The sequence below is a fragment of the Somniosus microcephalus genome, chromosome 14 (assembly GCF_052327205.1).
Source record: "Somniosus microcephalus isolate GS21.2 chromosome 14, FLI_Smic_1.0, whole genome shotgun sequence".
NCBI lineage: Eukaryota > Metazoa > Chordata > Chondrichthyes > Squaliformes > Somniosidae > Somniosus > Somniosus microcephalus.
Genome location: NC_141000.1, coordinates 7,178,665 through 7,197,211, shown reverse-complemented (window position 1 = coordinate 7,197,211; position 18,547 = coordinate 7,178,665). Strand labels below are relative to the sequence as shown.

Sequence of the window (18,547 nt, the reverse complement as noted above, 5' to 3'; positions counted from 1 at the left end):
ATAGAGGTCTTTAAGATTATGGAAAGTTTAGATAGGGTAGACGTAGAGAAAATGTTTCCATTTGTGGGAGACCTCAAAACTAGAGGCCATAAATATAAGATAGTCACTAATAAATCCAATAGGGAATCCAAGAGAAACTTCTTTACCCAGAGAGTGGTTTGAAAGTAGAACTCCACTACAAAGTGTAGTTGAGGTGAATAGTATCGATGCATTTAAGTAGAAGCTAGATAAACACATGAGGGAGAAAAGAATGGAAGGTTATGCTGATAAGGTTAGATAAAAAGCAGTGGGTAGCTTGTGTAGAGGATAAACACCGGCCTGAACCAGTTTGACAAATGGCCAGTTTCTGTGCTTTACATTCTATATAATATGAATTGCTACAGAAACAAGGCTGGAAATCCAGGCTAGAAGCAACTTAGTTAATTCAAATGATTAACTTACTATTTTAGTGACATTACCTGCCTGTAATTGGAGTTACACAGGCAATGTTTTATTAATTTACAGTTATACTTGCTTTAGCATCATAGTGTTTTTGTATTATTTAACTACTCACCTCAGTAGCTTTTGTTACTTCTGAGAATAGCATCTGTAAGAGCAGTGAAACACAAATTTTACTTTATGTTCTTTGTTGTCTTCTGATTGTTTACTTATTTTTTCCTTTTTATTCCTCTTAAAACTAATGGGCAGGCTGTAAACTACTTTTGATATTTTTAAATAAAGTGTGAAGATATTTTTTGCTTTTTCACATTCTGAAAATGTTTATCCTAAGATTGACATCTATTTAATGTTGAAAAATTGTATTTAATATATGTCCTAATATCATGTCTTTCAAAGGTTTCAATCCTGAAAGTAGCCTTCAAAGCATGAAATATCTATAGGGCAAAATATCATGATTGCTTGAAGTAACCGCATCAACTATCCAATCTGTTTAGTTGCCAAATCAAATATCCAATTGGCTAAATGTAAACAAATCAAAAAGTAGCAATGAAGAAGAAGTAACCAGCAGAAAATCAAGCAATCAAATCTTCAATTTTTTTCAAAGCCACCATTCACTAAACAGCAAGTACCACGAAAACAACCAATCAGATTTCTCAAATTTATCTTCTTTACTCAGATGAGTGCATTCAATTAGAGAGAATGCTTTTAACATAATCTATGAAAAGTTACACAATTCTGAAGTGCCACCTTGACTTTGTGCCAGGATGTTCAAACTGCTGTTGGAAAATTTCTATGTGAGAAAGATACATCATGGTAATTGTTTATTCACCCTGCTGTTGTGGAACTACAATACCCAGAGTGTACCATGGCAACTCAAGTTACATGAAAACGAAGTAGAAAAATATCAAGGAGCAATAGCCCAAATGGAAAAGTTCTGTGTGACAGAGATGAATAATAGTTATTGGACCAATCCTCCCCGCTACCTGTGTGCAAGTATTTTTCAGTTTGGATCATTTAAATTGGCCCAGTGTATCCCAGAAACTGTCTTGCATCTGTAAATGACGATGAAAATCCAGCCACTGTCGTAGACCTTGGAGGTCAGCAGCAGCAGTACTGGCCACCAACTTCGGAGACTTCTGGCTGCTGTCCAACCGTGCTCCTTGTCCAAATATTGAGTTGTTAATTGCTAACTCCTAAAAAGGTTTTAAGTACGGAGACGTACATCTGGATCGTCATAATCAATTGAGACACGAGTATTTACAGTGTTTCTCATCAAAGCACAGAATTTCTAAGTGCCAAATTTATCTAGGGCTGTTAGTCCATAACCACTATGACAGTCTTTAATAAGTATCAAACATGCTGCAAGAGAAAATGAAAATACGAGAGGTTTTTCTCTGGTCTCACTTGTTAGCATCAATTAGGAAGAGCCACCCTTTGGCACTGCTGAAGGTTAAATGAACTAGGTCCCCCATAAGATGCCATACAATGCCAGGAAGTCCCAAACCACCTTTACTAATGTTTTCAGGTATCATCAGACTGGACACAGGATGCTAATATCTTTCTGTGCCTCGCAGTTTGGAAGCAACATCCTTCAAGTGTTTGAACATGCACTTCAGCAGGTCCTAAAATGGTGAGGTAGGGGAATGCCTTCAGTGTGAAGGGAGTTCCAGTCATCATCACTGAACTGCAGGTTTGGGCCTTTTCCCTCCCCTTAATTCATTGGGACCACCTCCATCTGTTCGCTCACAATTCCTGGGAGATATCCAACAACCAAAGGTTTCCACACCCAAAGAATTTAAGAGTATTTCTGGTACCCCATGTAATTAGCAGATCAAGAATAGTAGTTTCGACGTCAGAGTGAGAGCGGGACGACATGCGAGCCATAGGCTTTTGAGAGCTCTGTATACGTGATAGGGATACATAAGAACTAGGAGCAGTCGGCCATTTGGCCCTTCAAGCCTGCTCCCCCATTCAATAAGATCATGGCTGATCTTCTACCTCAACTCCACTTTCCTGCACTATCCCCATAATTCCCCTTGATTCCCTTAATATTCAAAAATCAATTGATCTCTGTCTTGAATATACTCAACAACTGAGCCTCCATAGCCCTCTGGGGTCGAGAGTCCCAAAGATTCACCAACCTCAGTGAAGAAATTTCTCCTCATCTCAGTCCTAAATGGCCGACGCCTTATTCTGAGACTGTGACCCCTGGTTCTAGACTCCCCAGCCAGGGAAAATATTCTCAATGCATCTGCCGTGTCAAGCCCTGTAAGAATTTTGTATGTTTCAATGAGATCACCTCTCATTCTTTGAAACTCTAGAGAGTAAAGGCCTAGTCTACTCAATCTCCCCTCATAGGACAATCCCCCCCCCATCCCAGGAACCAGTCTGGTGAACCTTCGTTGCACTCCCTCTATGGCAAGTATATCCTTCCTTAGGTAAGGAGACCAAAACTGTACACAATACTCCAGGTGTGGTCTCACCAGGGCCCTATATAATTGCAGTAAGATGATACAACTTTAAGAAGTTATATAAAATTTCATAATGACCAACACAAGGCGGTATAGCTTTAAGAAATCATTGACCTTAATTGCCTTTATTCAGGAACAATTCTCAGCCTGTAAAGATAAAGGGCAGGGAAACAGTTCAGTTGTGGAGAGGAGTTTATGGATGAAGAAACGGAGTGCTGGAAAGTTGTCCCTGTTACTGTTTTGTTCACGGAGCATGGTACATCGGCGAAACCATGCAGACACTGCGACAACGGATGAACGGACACCGCGCAACAATCGCCAGGCAGGAGTGTTCCCTCCCAGTCGGGGAACACTTCAGCAGTCAAGGACAATCTTCGGGTAAGCATTCTCCAAGGCGGCCTTCGAGACACACGACAATGCAAAATCGTTGAGCAGAAACTGATAGCCAAGTTCCGCACTCATGAGGACGGCCTCAACTGGGATCTTGGGTTCATGTCACGCTACATGTAACCCCACCTGACGTAGGGTTATCCAGACTCGAGTCATCGTTGGCTTGTTCTCTCTACACAGATGTAGCCAGACCTGCTGTGATTTCCACCAAAAAAAAAAAATTGTCTTTTTTTGTTTTTCATACAGACCCCAGCATCTGCAATATTTGACCCCTTGTGACCCCACCGCATTGTTCTTTGATGTAATGTTTTCCTGACTGACCTGTTTGGACACCATTCACACCTTTGATTGCTGTGATTATCTCTCTGCCGAGGTGTGATAAATGGCAGTTGGAAAGATTACCTGTAAACATCTGACATTATTCTCTGACTATATAAGCTGTGTCTTTATGCATTTCTCCACTTCACCTGACGAAGGAGCAGCGCTCCAAAAGCTTGTGATTTCAAATAAAGCTGTTGGACTATAACCTGGTGTTGTGTGACTTCTTACTGTTTTGTTCATCGCTGAACTTAAAAGACACAACTGCCATGGGTGAATAAACATAACTTGTTTTAACCATTAAGCTCTGATCTGTGTGTCTAAAGGACCACTGCCTGCTTCAACTTGTTACAATGTTATGAATGCTTTTTATGATTGAGCCACTGTTTTTCTGCTGCTAGAACTATTCCTTCTTTGCCAATTTAACCCAAAATAATGTCCCCAGAAACAGGTGAATGGAGCAAGGAATCAGAATCTGAGGAAGAGGAGGTGGAAGGCCCTGTATAACTGTAGTAAGACATCCTTGCTCCTATACTGAAATCCTCTTGCAATGAAGGCCAACATACCATTTGCCTTCCTAACTGCTTGCTGCACCTGCATGTTTGCTTTCAATGACTGGTATACAAGGACACCCAGGTCCTTCTGTATATCAACATTTCCCAATCTATCGCCATTTAAATAATACTCTGCCTTTCTGTTTTTTCTACCGAGGTGGATAACTTCACATTTATCCACGTTATACTGCATCTGCTGTGTATTTGCCCGCTCACTCAACTTGTCTAAATTGCCTTGAAGCCTCTTTGCATCCTCCTCACAACTCACAATCCCACCTAGTTTCGTGCCGTTATCAAACAGCAATCTCAAGAGGGTGGAATTTACGTTACAGCTGTACAGAACTCTGGTTTGACCCTATCTGGCGTAGTGCATTCAGTTCTGGGCAACACACCCGAGGAAGGATATATTGGCCTTGGTGGGGGTTCAGCACAGATTTTCAGAATGATACTGGGGCTAAAAGGGTTAAACTATGAGGACAGGTTGCATAGACTAGGCTTGTATTCCAATGAATATAGAAGATTAAGTGGTGATCTAATTGAAGTTTTTAAGGTGTTTAAAGGATTTGATACTGTAGATAGAGAAACTATTTCCTCTGCTGGGAGAGTCCACGAGGGGGGCATAACCTTAAAATTAGAGCTAGGCCATTAAGGGGTGATGTCAGAAAGCACCTTTTCATACAAAGTGTAGTGGAAATCTGGAACTCTCCCTAAAAAGTTGTTGAGGCAAGGTCAATAGAAAATGTTAAAACTGAGATTGATAGATTTTTGTTGGGCGAGGAAATTAAGGGTTATGGAACCAAAGCAGGTAGATGGAGTTAAGGTATGGCGGAATAAGCTCGAGGGCTGAATGGCCTGCACCTGTTCCTATGTTCTGGCTACAATTGAATAGGTAAGAATGGAAACCAAACGAAGGCAGTCCCATGAAGCTGAACAAGCATTGGAGGAGAATCGTATGGTTCACGATGTTGAAGGCTGCAGAGAAGTTGAGCACAAGTAGGGATAACGTGCCAGTCATAGTCTTAGAGAATGTTGTTTGTAAGAAGTCACAACACCAGGTTATAGTCCAACAGCTTTATTTGAAGTCACAAGCTTTCGGAGCGCTGCTCCTTCGTCAGGTGGAGTGGAGAGATGCATAAAGACACAGCTTATATAGTCACACCAATGTTGTTTGTGACTTTGATTAGGGCCTTTTTGGTACTGTGAGAGGGGTGGAAGGGAGTTACGGGAGAATGGGCACAACGGCAGTAGAGTGGTCAAGTAGGAGTCTGTTCAAAGACTTTGAAGAGGATAGGGAGGTCAAGGGCAGGGCATAGTTTTGAGAAAGGGGATAATGATGCCTGTTTTGAAAGGAAGCAGGGCCATGCTTGATCAGGGGGAATCATATACAATGCCAGCTAGCACGGGTGGGGGAGGTAGTGAAGTTAGGTGGTTGGGAGTTTAGTGGGAATGGTGTTGAAAAAGCAGGAGTTGAGTATCATGGACAAAATTAGCTTGGAGAGGGCAAGACTTGATGGTGGAAAACTAGAGAAAGACAGGTGTTACTTTCCTAATATTCTAAATTGCCCTTTCTCTTTATAGATTGACTACTTGCTATTAATTTTGCAGCAGTTTCTATTTTTTTGTTTCACCTTTTCAATGTTCTTGTTTTATTTGTGCTTTTCTAACAGTTGCCTGCAGCTGGATTACCCTCCCCTTACTTAATAACATGCCAACGATTACTGTTGCCGACAGACCTATTGCAAGGCTACAGAGCTCTCTCTCTATAGTTTAACAATTGAGCGGGGCGTAAATGTTAACTCTGAAGTCAAGTCAAAACGTAGAGTCCCCCCCAAAACTGGCGCTGCGCGTGCGCGAGGACGCTGCACGGCGGCTGCGCAGTCGCTTCCCCGCCAGTTCCGAGCGAGGTTGTCCAGCGGTGGGAAAAAAGGGGCCGAAGTTATGGAGGTGACCAAGGCCATTTGTGTGCTGAAGGGTCCCGGGACCGTCACCGGAATCATTAGTTTGAAAGCAGGCGTGAGTCAGAAATTTATTTTAAAACTTGAGGTGTTTTTTTAAATTTCCCCCCCGGGTGGCGGTTGGGCGGGACGGACAGGTGGCCGCGTGTGCGGTTTTTGAATGAAGCGCGTGTCGTCGTCATCGTCGCCGCCCATGTGAATTGTACAAGATGTGTGTGGTGTAGGGGAGCTGGGCACTTTATGAAGCCCGTCTACCACACACATGGGGCTAGATTTTCGGGGAGCCGTCAGGCGGGGGAAATCCCGAATTTGGGGGTCCCGACACCATCCCGCCCAAAACCCCGCCCCACCTAAGTTTCAGAGGCGGCGGGTACCCGCCCCGCACTGGGACCCGCCGAAACCAGGCGGGAAGGGATAAGTGCCAATTAACTGCCTGTTAACAGGCAGTTTTTAGCCTAATCCCTATTTTGAGGAGTTTCGTGTGGGATTCCCGACGGCTCCAAACCAGGCCAGGTAGAGCAGGGGGTCGCGATGTTGGTGTTCAGGTGAGTGATGGGTGCATGAGTGCAAAGGTAAGTGTGGTGTGTGTAAAGTGTGTAAAGAACTTTTACTCACCTGTACTTACCTTAACAGCCTTTCTTCCTGTAGCCGTCGGGAGCGCATCACTCAGCCGGCACTTAAATCTGAATGGCTGCGATCTGTCAAAAGTGACAGCCTTCAGCTTTGAGTGCCCTAAGAGTTCTAACTGAGTCTGTGCAGAATGACTCATGGTAGAACTCAGACTGTCAGTGTTTGACAGCTTCAAACAGCTGTAAAACACCGATATTTCATCTGTCAAGAACTCTTGACAGATAAAATTGCAGTCTGTGACGTCACCTGTTGCCGGGTGGTCCTTAATTGGCCTGCTGAGCCCGCTGGGCGGGCTCAACAAGGTCAATCAAGGGAAAATCGCGTGGATTGGCCAGACGTCGATGTAGGCGGGTCGAAAACCCGAAAGTTGAAGTCCTGCCTTTTTCCCGACAGGTTCGGGAAAATCTACCCCATGGCTTTTCCTGGTTTGGAACAGGCGGCTTTCTTTAACTGTGTGTGTGTGTAGGAGGCCATTTTAATGGTTCTCAGTTCTGACGAAGGGTTTCCACCTGAAACGTTGACTCTGTTTCTCTCTCCACGGACGCTGCCCTGGCCTGCTGAGTTTTCCCCCAGCGTTCTCTGTTGTTATTTCGGATTTCCAGCATCCACAATATTTTGCTATCCATTTAACGACTGCCGGGCCTCGCGCTCCTGCTAATGGTCGGGAGTGAGTCGGGCCGGCAGCAGCAGCAAAAATTGGTGTGTCTGTCGGACACGTGGGGCACTCTTGGAGTAGAAGCCAACCGATTGAGGGGGATGTTTTGATCAAGTATCTTTTAGCCCTATTACCATGGCCGTACTTGACGGGATGTGTCACTGCAGTTTAATAAAAACATTATTGCTGAAATTCTCGGTGCCTTTTCATTTAATTACTGGCAAAATGTTATGTTGTAAAAGTGGTTCATGTTTTCTAACAGCTTTGGAAAACGTATAAAATTCTAACAGGACTAGACAGACTATTTGCAGGAAGGATGTTCCCGATGGCGGGGGAGTCCAGAACCAGGGGTCACAGTCTAAGGATTAAGGGGTAAGCTATTTAGGACAGAGATGAGGAGGAATTTCTTCACCCAGAGAGTGGTGAACCTGTGGAATTCTCTACCACAGAAGGCAGTGGAGGCCAATTCATTAAATATATTCAAGAAGGAGTTAGATATATTTCTTAAGGCTAAAGGGATCAAGGGGTATGGGGAGAAGGCAGGGACAGGGTACTGAGTTTAGATGATCAGCCATGATCTCATTGAATGGCGGAGCAGGCTCGAGGGGCCGAATAGCCTACTCCTGCTCCTATCTTCTATGTTTCTATGCTTGGCACGCACAGCCAAGGCAAAAGACCAGGTTATTGTTGACTGCGCCCAGTGCCACCCGCGTTGTCAATCGTGGTTTCTAAGCCGAATGAACCCCAGTCATTGTGGCATCATCGGTGCTGCAGGTCAAGTCACTTCGTATCGTGTTTCGGGTGTGCACCCCTCATCAGAACTGGTGTTTTGATGAAACACGCACATCTGAAATGTCATCATCTGCCTTATCTCCCTGCAAATACTGCACTGCAAATACTGACTCACCTGCTGCGCATTTTCAGTTTTTATTTCAGATGGACAGCATTTGCCGTTTTTTCTTTTTTTTTTAAATGTTAATCTTGGAACTGGAAGGAGCACACCTAATAACTTACATATGTGATTATTTTGTAGGAAGGTGGACATACGACTATTGTAACGGGAGAAATTTCCGGATTGACTCCTGGAAAACATGGGTTGCTTGTGCACACTTTTGGAGACATTTCTAATGGTATGGACAGTTACTTGTCAATTTTAAGTAGAAGAGTCTTGTATCGATGCTGAAAGGACCGAGGGAAAAGATATTGGGCCAGAAATTGTTGGGACGTCGCGCCATTAGAATGACGGATTAATGTCACAAGCCTTTATTAATTTGTAAAATATCCAGGACTTTGCAGATAAAAAATATTTGTCATGAGTTCCGATCCTTTGCAAATTGCTGGCCGAATTGCGCTGCTCCGCCATTTGACTCGCCAAAGCCGATTAAAAATTTGATCTCGCATGAGGCTCCCCCTTGAACTTAATGGCAATCACGAAATTGCTGGATTTATGACATTATTACAAATTACTCCCGCCACAGCCATTTAGGGCTAATAATGAATGTTGTAGATTTATTGTCCTGACATGACACGCAATCTTGGAGGCCAATAAAGGGATGAATGAAGCTGTGGAGCGGTTTTTTATTCTCTTATCCGTCTTGGCAGTCTTGACCGCAATTCTAAACTGTTCTGGCTGAGATTGTAATTCTGAATGTGTAACAAATGGGAAGATGCAGAATATTGCAATTGATTACTTCTGAATGACTATAAGAGTAAGCTTGAGGTTTGGATTAGGAATCACCTATGGATGTTCAATGTTTTGATCTCTGAAATCTGAAGTGTGAATTCAACTTCTTTTAAGTTATTAGCTTTGAGTACTCTCTCCTCACCATGGATTAGTAAAAAAGCCCTCAGTTGTCAGACCCTCCTAAACCTGTGACTAAAGTGACCTCAGCATATCAATGAAATTATGACTACAGTATAATGGTTTCAAAAACTACAAATGTTGGATTTGATCGTTCCTGTGCTATATCTTTTTCTTCCTGTTTCATGAAAATTTAAACAAACATTTAAAATAAAAAGCTTTGCTTAGTCTCTATTCCTTTTTGAATGAGATGTGTGGGTAGAGTGATGGGGAGAGCCCTTTAAAGCATTAACTGGACCATCGTGGCTCAGTGTTTTAAAAAAAAAAATGAACAGTGTTCCCTGTTAGCTATGGCGTCCGCAGGGAACGGTTTCTCCTTAAACAACACTGAATGCTGCATGCCTTCTTTCAGTGCAATGAGAGGTACAGACTACAGTACAAACAAAATAATGAATTTGCCGTTTTATATCCACACCCTCCCCCCTTCTATAAATGAAAGGAGGATTCCATAAAACCCGACGTAGGGGGGAAAGCTATTAATCTGGAATAATTATGCATTGCAAGATGCTATACCTGCTCTCAGGTACACATGGCTGTGGGTGTTTAATTTGATGGAAAGGATCTAGTTCTGTGGACAAAGTCTACTAGAGGCACCTCTGGTTATAATGGTACACGGATGATTGCAGCTGGGTGAGATGAGAGCAGACTTATCCGTAACAATTTGTGAATGAAACTAAAACGGTCATCGAACGGCTAGCGCCGACAGGTCATTATAAATGATGATAGCCACTGAATAATTCATCACCTGTAACCGAGATTGATCAAACCACAGACTTTCCCGGCGCAGTCAACAGATTCCCCACAAATGAATAAACAAGTTGCTGAACCCTTTTTTGATCTGTAGAAATGTTGCGAGCTGGAGCCTGAGCTGATCTAAAAGATAACACACTTCCACAGGTATGGAGCTTTGCTTGTATCACTTTGCTGTGCTTTAAATGACGAGCTTTCTCCACAATACTGCTGAATGCAAAACTGTAACATTGACGGATTGGTGAGTGGGTGGCAGGTAAATTGCTGTAATAAATAAGGCAACTGTTCCGTAGATGGGCTACAGGTTCACTCGTTTGCTCCTCGTTCTTCTTAAATCCAAGCAGTAACAGACCCGACCTTCGGCCTCCTGCTGAGCATAGCGCTGGAAAGCGTGGCTTGCAGCACAGATTCTCCGCTCCGCTGTTGTAAAGTCTAAGGCAGCACCAAAATACCGGTGCTGCCTGCGCTCTATCTGCGGGTGACCGTCAGCCTTGGCCGACGCTGTTACTGGCAGGTTTCCGGCCTACTCTAATTTTTAGGCCTCAATCTCACCAACCCCCCTTCCCGAATCCCAATCTCACCAACCCCACCCCCCTGAGTCTCAATTTTACTAACCCCCCCCCCCACTACACGCGCCACGCCCCCCCCCCCACGAGTACAATCGCCTGAACCTCGCCCTCTTTGAGGCCCAATCTCACCAACCCCCCCGTCCCAAATTCACCAATCGCCCCCTCCCCGAGTCCCAAACCCCCCCGCTCCTGAGTACCAATGTCACCAAACCTTCCCCCCCGTTTCCCAATCTCCTGAACTCTTTCCCCCTCCACCGTCCCAATCTCCTGAACTCTTTCCCCCCAAACCCCGATCCCAGTCTCCTGAACCCACCCCCACCCCCGAGTCCCAGTCTCCAGAACACCCCCCCCCCCCCCCCCCCTCACTGAGTCACAATCTCCTGGCACCTAATCCCTGTTCACCCTCCTCCAGTCCAGCCCAGCCTAACCACAAATCTTTCTCTTCTACTGTCTAGTCCCATTTCCAGTCACCCCTGGGTGAGCCCGGCTCTCTGTTCGGCAGGCAGGGTTGGAGGGGGCGGTGACTTCGTGGAGTGGGAAGGTCGCTGCTGCGTGAAATTTAAAAGTCAGTTCTCCCGGGCTGTTAGATGCAGTGCCTGAGAGATTTGTGTCCTATTCCAGTAGACTTAGACGTGGACTGGACCCGGCCCGCGGGCCATACGTTTGACAACCCTGTATTAGACCTATGTTTCCGAAAGCTTTCCACCACTGGGGTTTTCCTCATGTCATTTCTGGGCCTGTTGTAAACTAATTGTTAGATATTGATTGCTATGATTAGTCAACAACTCCATTGTTGTAGCACACGGCTATCAGGATGGTAGAAGTCAAACCAGAAGGACCGTGGATTTCAGATTTCCAGCATCTGCAGTATTTTCTTTTTGTAGAAGGACCATGGTCTTTTTTCGTCTAGCTGTTCCTTTGAGAGCAGTGCAATGGTATACCCACTGGGTGCTTCACTGTTCCTGATCATGATGATTCTATATTGATGGGCCAAGAATGTTTGTGCATTTTGCACACCTTCCCTGCCATTCACTCATTCACTTCTCGAGGACCAATACATCAATTTCCAAACGCAACTGGGTTACAATGACCTCCTCTGCTTGTTCGTTTTTAAAAAAATCTTATTTTTTTCTTTTTTTCCCCACTCTCTTATTCCACTCTCCCTCTCTTTATCCTCTTTCTGTTGCTAAATTTAGTTTGACTCTAATTCACCCTATTTCCTTCTCTGTCTTTCGCTCTGTTTCTTTCTCTATCTTTTTTTGCATTGGTCAAGGAGACAAGTCATTGGGCACAATGTTCACGAGGTCCCAGATACAACATTGACATCGTTCGCCGTTATCAGATCGACATTCCAGCAATTTGCAGCACAAGTATAGTGCGATGTCAATGGTGAGCATAAACATCCAAATTACGTTGTTTGCCGCCATTGCAGCAGTTTTTGCAGGAGCTATTGCTAATATGGTCCTGTTTATACCTGCTTGTTATGTAACAAGGTTTGAGACAGTATAGGATCTGGGCGTCGCTGGCAAGGCCAGCATTTATTGCCCATCCCTAGTTGCCCTTGAGAAGGTGGTGGTGAGCCGCCTTCCTGAATCGCTGCAGTCCGTGTGATGAGGGTACTCCCACAGTGCTGTTAGGTAGAGAGCCCCAGGATTTTGACCCAGCGACGATGAAAAATCGGTGATCTACTTCTAAATCAGGATGGTGTGTGACTTGGAGGGGAACTTGGAGGTGGTGGTGTTCCCATATGCCTGCTGCCTTTGTCCTTCTAGGTGGAAGAGGTCGCGGGTTTGGGAGGTGCTGCCGAAAAACCCTTGGCGAGTTGCTGCAGTGCATCTTGTAGATGGTACACACTGCAGCCACAGTACGCTGGTGGTGGAGGGAGTGAATGTTTAAGGTGGTGGACGGTGTTAAGTCTGTGAATTATTTAGTTAATTAAGACAGACTAATGAGTAACAATAAAAACAGGTCTTTACTGGTTGGAGGTAGGGACTATACTGAATACAAGATTACTGCACAGTGCTTATATACCGGTGTGTTCACCCCCGGTATTACGTCTACAGCAGCCTGAGAAAGTAGTACATCTCTTAAGGTGGAACAGGCTTAAGCTCTCTTAAGGTGGAACAGGTTACATACACAACACTCCTCCCTTCTTAGCTTTATAGTCATCCCCCCATTTAACATAACGTAATAACATATATACATATATAACTTCATGTTTAACGTAACATATCACAGATTCAGTCTCTGCGGAAAACAGTTCACAGATTCAATCTCTGTGGTGTAGTCGGTTCACGTTACTCATTCAATAGTCCTTTCATGGATTTAACAGCTTGAACTTCCGAACTGATTTGGCTCCGTTCGGAGGGACCACGTGTGTGATCTGGTAGAGGTGATAATGGTTCAGATGGGTCATCTTCTGTTTTTACTTTTCCTTTTCTGCTTCTTGGAGACTCTCTGGGCTCCATTGTCAGCTGCCACAGCTGCCAGCTGCATGCGCAGTTCCTCCTTCTCTTCCTCCTGTTTCCGTCGTAGAGCCAGCTTCTCCCGATGTTCTGTAGACTTTTGGTGCTCCTCCATGATTTCTGCACTTTGGGAGTCGAAGTTACAAGCTGGGCAGGACAGGACATCGTAATATTCGGTGTCGTCCACCAGGTCATGGTAATATTCGGTGTCGTCCTGAGCTAGACCAGTGAGAGGGTCGTCTATTTCCTCCATACCCAGCTGGACGTTAGCCAGCTCTTGTTCCAAATCCAGACATCTTTCCTGAAGAGACTTCTTCATGTGTACCTCTGCATCCAGCTTTTTCTGGGCTTTCAGCAAGTCGTTTACTAGTGACCTCATTTGTGATTTTAATACTTCAACTTCCTTTGGAGATTGATTGATCGGACTATGCAATCCCTCTACCGGAGCAGCTGTTTCAGCGGTCTGTTGTTCTACATTGACGTGAGTCAGCGTACTTTTGGCATCCAATGGCTGCTCTGTTGCAGTCGTTTCAGCCTGTGTCGTCACATCAGCCATCTCAATGACTTTTGAGAGCTCCGAACCCTTTTCCTTTGAAGATCGCAGCTCGTGTTCAAGTTTTTCCCATTTCAGAGTCTTGTCCCTCAGCATATGAAGGAGTTGGCTGACCGTTAACTCTTCTGACACCAGATTATGGCACGCACCTTCAGAACCTGAATCAGCTTTGATTCGTTCGGCCTCCTCGCGCAGATGGTTGGTGTGCTCCTGTTCCATTTTCTCCATCAGTTGCTTCTGTTGCCTTTCCAGATTCTCCCACTCTGTAACAAAGAACTTTTTTATTTCATTCATCTCTTGCTCAAAACGGCGAATCATTTGTTCTAATTGCTGTTGTAGTTTGAAATGGAGTTGAGTTCGAGCCCAGTGTCCCTCAAAAATGTGCATATCAGTAGACTTGACAGACTCAGAATTCTCTGTTAAACTATGTTGTTGTTGCTCAGTGGAATTCTGTGCTGAAACTTTGTCTTTTGCACATGGGTTGGTCTTACCATCATCAGTTCTAGAGTCTGGGCTGATTATCTGCACCGAGTTCTCACTCTTTATGGCTTTTAGCGAATGCCAGTCCATATTTATGTTTCTAAACCACTCCCGGCCTAGTAGTGGTGGACCTCCCTCCGGTAGCACATATAAGTCCATTATTTGACTTCCTTCGCCCTTGTTGGCCACTGCAACCTTTATTGTCCCGATGGGGTACACTCTCTGCCCCGTGTAGGTTGTCAATATAATCTCCGTATCCTGTAGGGGAATATGTTGGAATAACCTTCTGTAATCTTTCTTATTCATGACCGACAATGCCGATCCAGTGTCCAATTCCATTTTTACTTGGACTCCTTCTATCTGAAGAGTAACCCAAATTGTCTGGAGGTCTGCACCCTTACCAACGTTGAGTACCCTTAAGCTAGCCAGTTCAATACTGCTTAAGCCAGCCAGTTCATTACTGCTAGCGTCTGAATCGGACTCCTGTTCGGCCACCTTGTGTACCTTTGCGTATTTCCCTTGCGGTGACTTCTTGTTGCTGGTCTTCTTCCCTGACCTGCATACTCTAGCTATATGTCCAAGCCTACCACATGTTCTGCATTCTTGGTTTTTAAACCAACACTGGTTCTGATCATGCGTTGTCTTTCCACAACGATAACATTTAACAGAACCCACACCCAATTTGTGTGCACTGAGCTCCGGTGACCGTAGCTGCATTACTGCCGTGCCTCTCGCTGCGGCTTCGTGTGCTGCTGCCATAGTGACCGCCTTCTCAAGCGTCAGCTCATTCTCCTCGAGCAGTCGCTTTTGTGTATCCTGTTTAAATAAACCACACACAAATTTGTCTCGTAGTGCATCTGTCAGTCCCGTTCCAAACTGACAATATTTCGCTAATTTACGCAATTCCAGCAAATATTCAGCATTGCTTTCATTCTGTAGTTGCCTTCTGTTGCAAAATTTAAATCGTTCCGCTAGCATCAGCGGCGTGGGGTTTAGATGATCTTTCAGGACAGTAACAATCTCATCGAACGTCTTATCCGCCGGTTCATCTGGTGATAACAGGTGTTTCAATTGCCCGTATGTCTTCGCACCCATTAAATTTAATAATGTTAGTGCTTTATCTTGCTCACGAATTTTATTGGCCTTACAATAATTTTTTACTCGTTCTACATATATGGCCCAATCCTCGATGTCACTATCAAAGGTGCCAATATTCCCGTGTTTAGGCATTGTTACAATTTTGTTGGAATTTTATGTTACACAAGATGGCGGCTTCCCGCTCTTTGTCGTCGTCCTCCGCTCCCAAGATGGCGGTTTTCCCGCGTTTGGCGGTCTTCACCCGTCCCCCGACGCTGTCTGTAAGCCCGAGTGCGGCCCTTATCTTTTATGCGATCGCTGATCGCGAAGCGGCTCCCGACCGAAGCGGCTCTCGGCCCTTATCTGGAGTGCGATCGCTGGCTTGAAACGCCTCCCGCTCGAAGCGGCTCTCGCGCCCTTATCGCAGATGCGATCGATTTGAAAGCGGCCCGGCCCTTATCTGCCGATCGCTATCGCCCTGTACCTCTGTCTTCCCCAGCCCTGTCTTCTACTCCGGTTCACAAGCTGATGGAGGCTTCAGGGTCCTAATGCCTGTCACTTCCAGTGGGGTGGTGAGGTTTGAAACCTCTCTTCAACCGCCGTGGAATAACTGCCGCAGGGTAAGAACCTGACTCGTCGCCAGTGTTAAGTCTGTGAATTATTTAGTTAATTAAGACACAGACTAATGAGTAACAATAAAAACAGGTCTTTACTGGTTGGAGGTAGGGACTATACTGAATACAAGATTACTGCACAGTGCTTATATACCGGTGTGTTCACCCCCGGTATTACGTCTATAGCAGCCTGAGAAAGTAGTACATCTCTTAAGGTGGAACAGGCTTAAGCTCTCTTAAGGTGGAACAGGTTACATACACAACAGACGGGATGCCAATCAAACGGGCTTCTTTGTCCTGGATGGTGTCGAGCTTCTTGAGTGTTGTTGGAGCTGCACTCATCCAGGCAAGTGGAGAGTATTCCATCACACTCCTTACTTGTGCCTTGTAGATGGTGGAAAGGCTTTGGGGAGTCAGGAGGTGAGACACTCGCCGCAGAATACCTAGCCTCTGACCTGCTCTTGTTGTCACAGTATTTATGTGGCTGGTCCAGTTAAGTTTCTGGTCAATGGTGACCCCCAGGATGTTGATGGTGGGGGATTCGGCAATGTTAATGCCGTTGAATGTCAAGGGGAGGTGGTTAGACTCTCGCTTGTTGGAGATAGTCATTGCCTGGTACTTGTGTGGCACGAATGTTACCTGCCACTTATCAGCCCAAGCCTGTACGTCGTCCAGGTCTTGGACTGCTTATTGCTGTTTTGAAGTGTATCTGTGTAGAAACTTCACATTTAGTCAATGGAGTATTGGAGCCAACCAATCAGCATAGTTAACTTAATAGTGGTTATTGGCGTCAACTATGATTCTTTCCGATGGACATGCACTATTTTAGAGATTGATGCTTTTCAGTGGTGACACAAAGCGGGGGTTCTTGAACTTTTAAAATACTAGTAGATCTCAGAAAGAGTGGAAACTGAAGCAAGGGAAGAAGAAAATGGTGAGTAGTTGTTCCAAACTCACTGTTATCCATGAAGAGGGATATGAATATTTTCAGTGTCCTGGAGATGTGAAGTTCTCTGAATACTGGTTCTGTAGCATATGAAGCTCTATCTAGTGGTAGAATTGTGCAGGTGTGACTGGGGGCGTAACACACTAGTAGTTGCTCAATAATGCAAACTCCTATCGAGATGTCATCTGGAGACATATAGTAAGATCCAAATAAGGAGTGCGTAACATACATAGCAAATTTAATGCTATTTTAGATTTCTATAAATAATGTACGCTATATATATATCAAATCTTGTGTCTAGGTGCACTTCCTCTCGGTGCCTATTGACATCGTGTTGTCACTTTTGAGGCAACCGTTTACCATTAGAATTTCTGTGACCACATTTGTAATGCATTTTGCCTATTTAAACTTATCATTCTGCATTATCTGGCTATTGGATTCCCCATATTCTCTCAATGCTTTCTGAAATATTTTTCAGCCACCATCTTTTTCCTCAGTAACTAAAAATTCCAATGTCGAAAATAAGGGTTTAAACAAAATAAAAATAAGAGTTACATATTTCACAATACAGGAAACTCTCGATTTACCAGCACCTAAATAACCAGAAATCTCTGTTAACCGGCAAAATTCAGGAGTAGGTTCAGGTAAGTTTTACTTCATATTAGTGGCCGTTCCTGGATCTGTGGCCGTGTAACCGGGGTTCCTGCACCTGTTGCTATGCAACAGGGAAGCCTGGATTTGTTGCTGTGTATGAAGCTCTTGTACCTTTTACTATACCTCTCTGTAATCCGGACTTTTTGATAAACCGGCACCACGCCGGTCCTGTCGGTGCCGGATAAAAAAAGGTTTCCTGTAACATGATTACATTTATCAATTGAATGGTCTTTTGTATTATTTAATGCCTTCATTAATGTTTCTACTTGAAAGCCATTCCCCTGCTTAGTGCCGGCAGTTAAGGCTGGTTTCTGCAAAAAAATGTCGGCCGCCTTGATTCCAGCCACTTCTGGCGCGGGCTGCGGCGGATGCCATTTTGGGCAAGTTGCTAGCGTGGCTGTTGCCTGCATGTGGTGGTAGAATTCAAATGAGGCAGCTTATGATACGCTGACTTGACGCACGACCTGCCATTATGGACGTCGCCGTTCCAATCAACGCCCTCTCCTAAACATGCACAGCTGAACATGTGTTCAGCTGCACAAGGGACCCCCCCCCCCCCCCCATCAGCGCTATTTAAAGGGATTCATCCAACAGGCCACAGCTGGAGTACTGTGTGCAATTCTGGTCGCCACACTATAGGAAGGATGTGATTGCTTTGGAGAGGGTGCAGAGGAGATTTACCAGGATGTTACCTGGGCTGGAGCGCTTCAGCTATGAAGAAAGACTGGACAGGCTGGGGTTGTTTTCCTTGGAGCAGAGAAGGCTGAGGGGGGACCTGATTGAGGTGTACAAAATTATGAGGGGCATAGATAGGGTAGATAGAAAGGAACTTTTCCCCTTAGTAGAGGGGTCAATAACAAGGGGGCATAGATTCAAGGTAAGGGGCAGGAGGTTTAGACGGGATTTGAGGAAAAACTTTTTCACCCAGAGGGTGGTTGGAATCTGGAACTCACTGCCTGAAAGGGTGGTAGAGGCAGGAACCCTCACAACATTCAAGAAGCATTTGGATGAGCACTTGAAAGGCCATAGCATACAAGGCTACGGACCAAGTGCTGGAAAATGGGATTAGATTAGACAGGGCTTGATGGCCGGCGTGAACGCGATGGGCCAAAGGGCCTCTTTCTGTGCTGTCTAACTCTATGACTCTATGACTCTAACTTGCAGGAA

At 44.9% G+C, this 18,547-nt stretch overlaps 1 protein-coding gene across 2 annotated transcripts in view; it reads left to right on the top strand.

Moving 5' to 3' along the window:
* Positions 1–5,980: 5,980 nt before the first annotated feature.
* LOC147107301 (superoxide dismutase [Cu-Zn]-like) overlaps positions 5,981–18,547 on the top strand; it is a 148,094-nt gene continuing 135,527 nt past the window's right edge. The window contains exons 1-2 of one of the 2 annotated variants that reach the window (XM_086006190.1): positions 5,981–6,184; positions 8,445–8,541. In XM_086006190.1, the coding sequence (XP_085862316.1) occupies positions 6,110–6,184; positions 8,445–8,541 (172 nt within the window). In that variant the 5' untranslated portion in view covers positions 5,981–6,109. The remainder of the gene's footprint in view (positions 6,185–8,444; positions 8,542–18,547) is intronic. The other variant, XM_086006189.1, reaches the window with a different exon arrangement.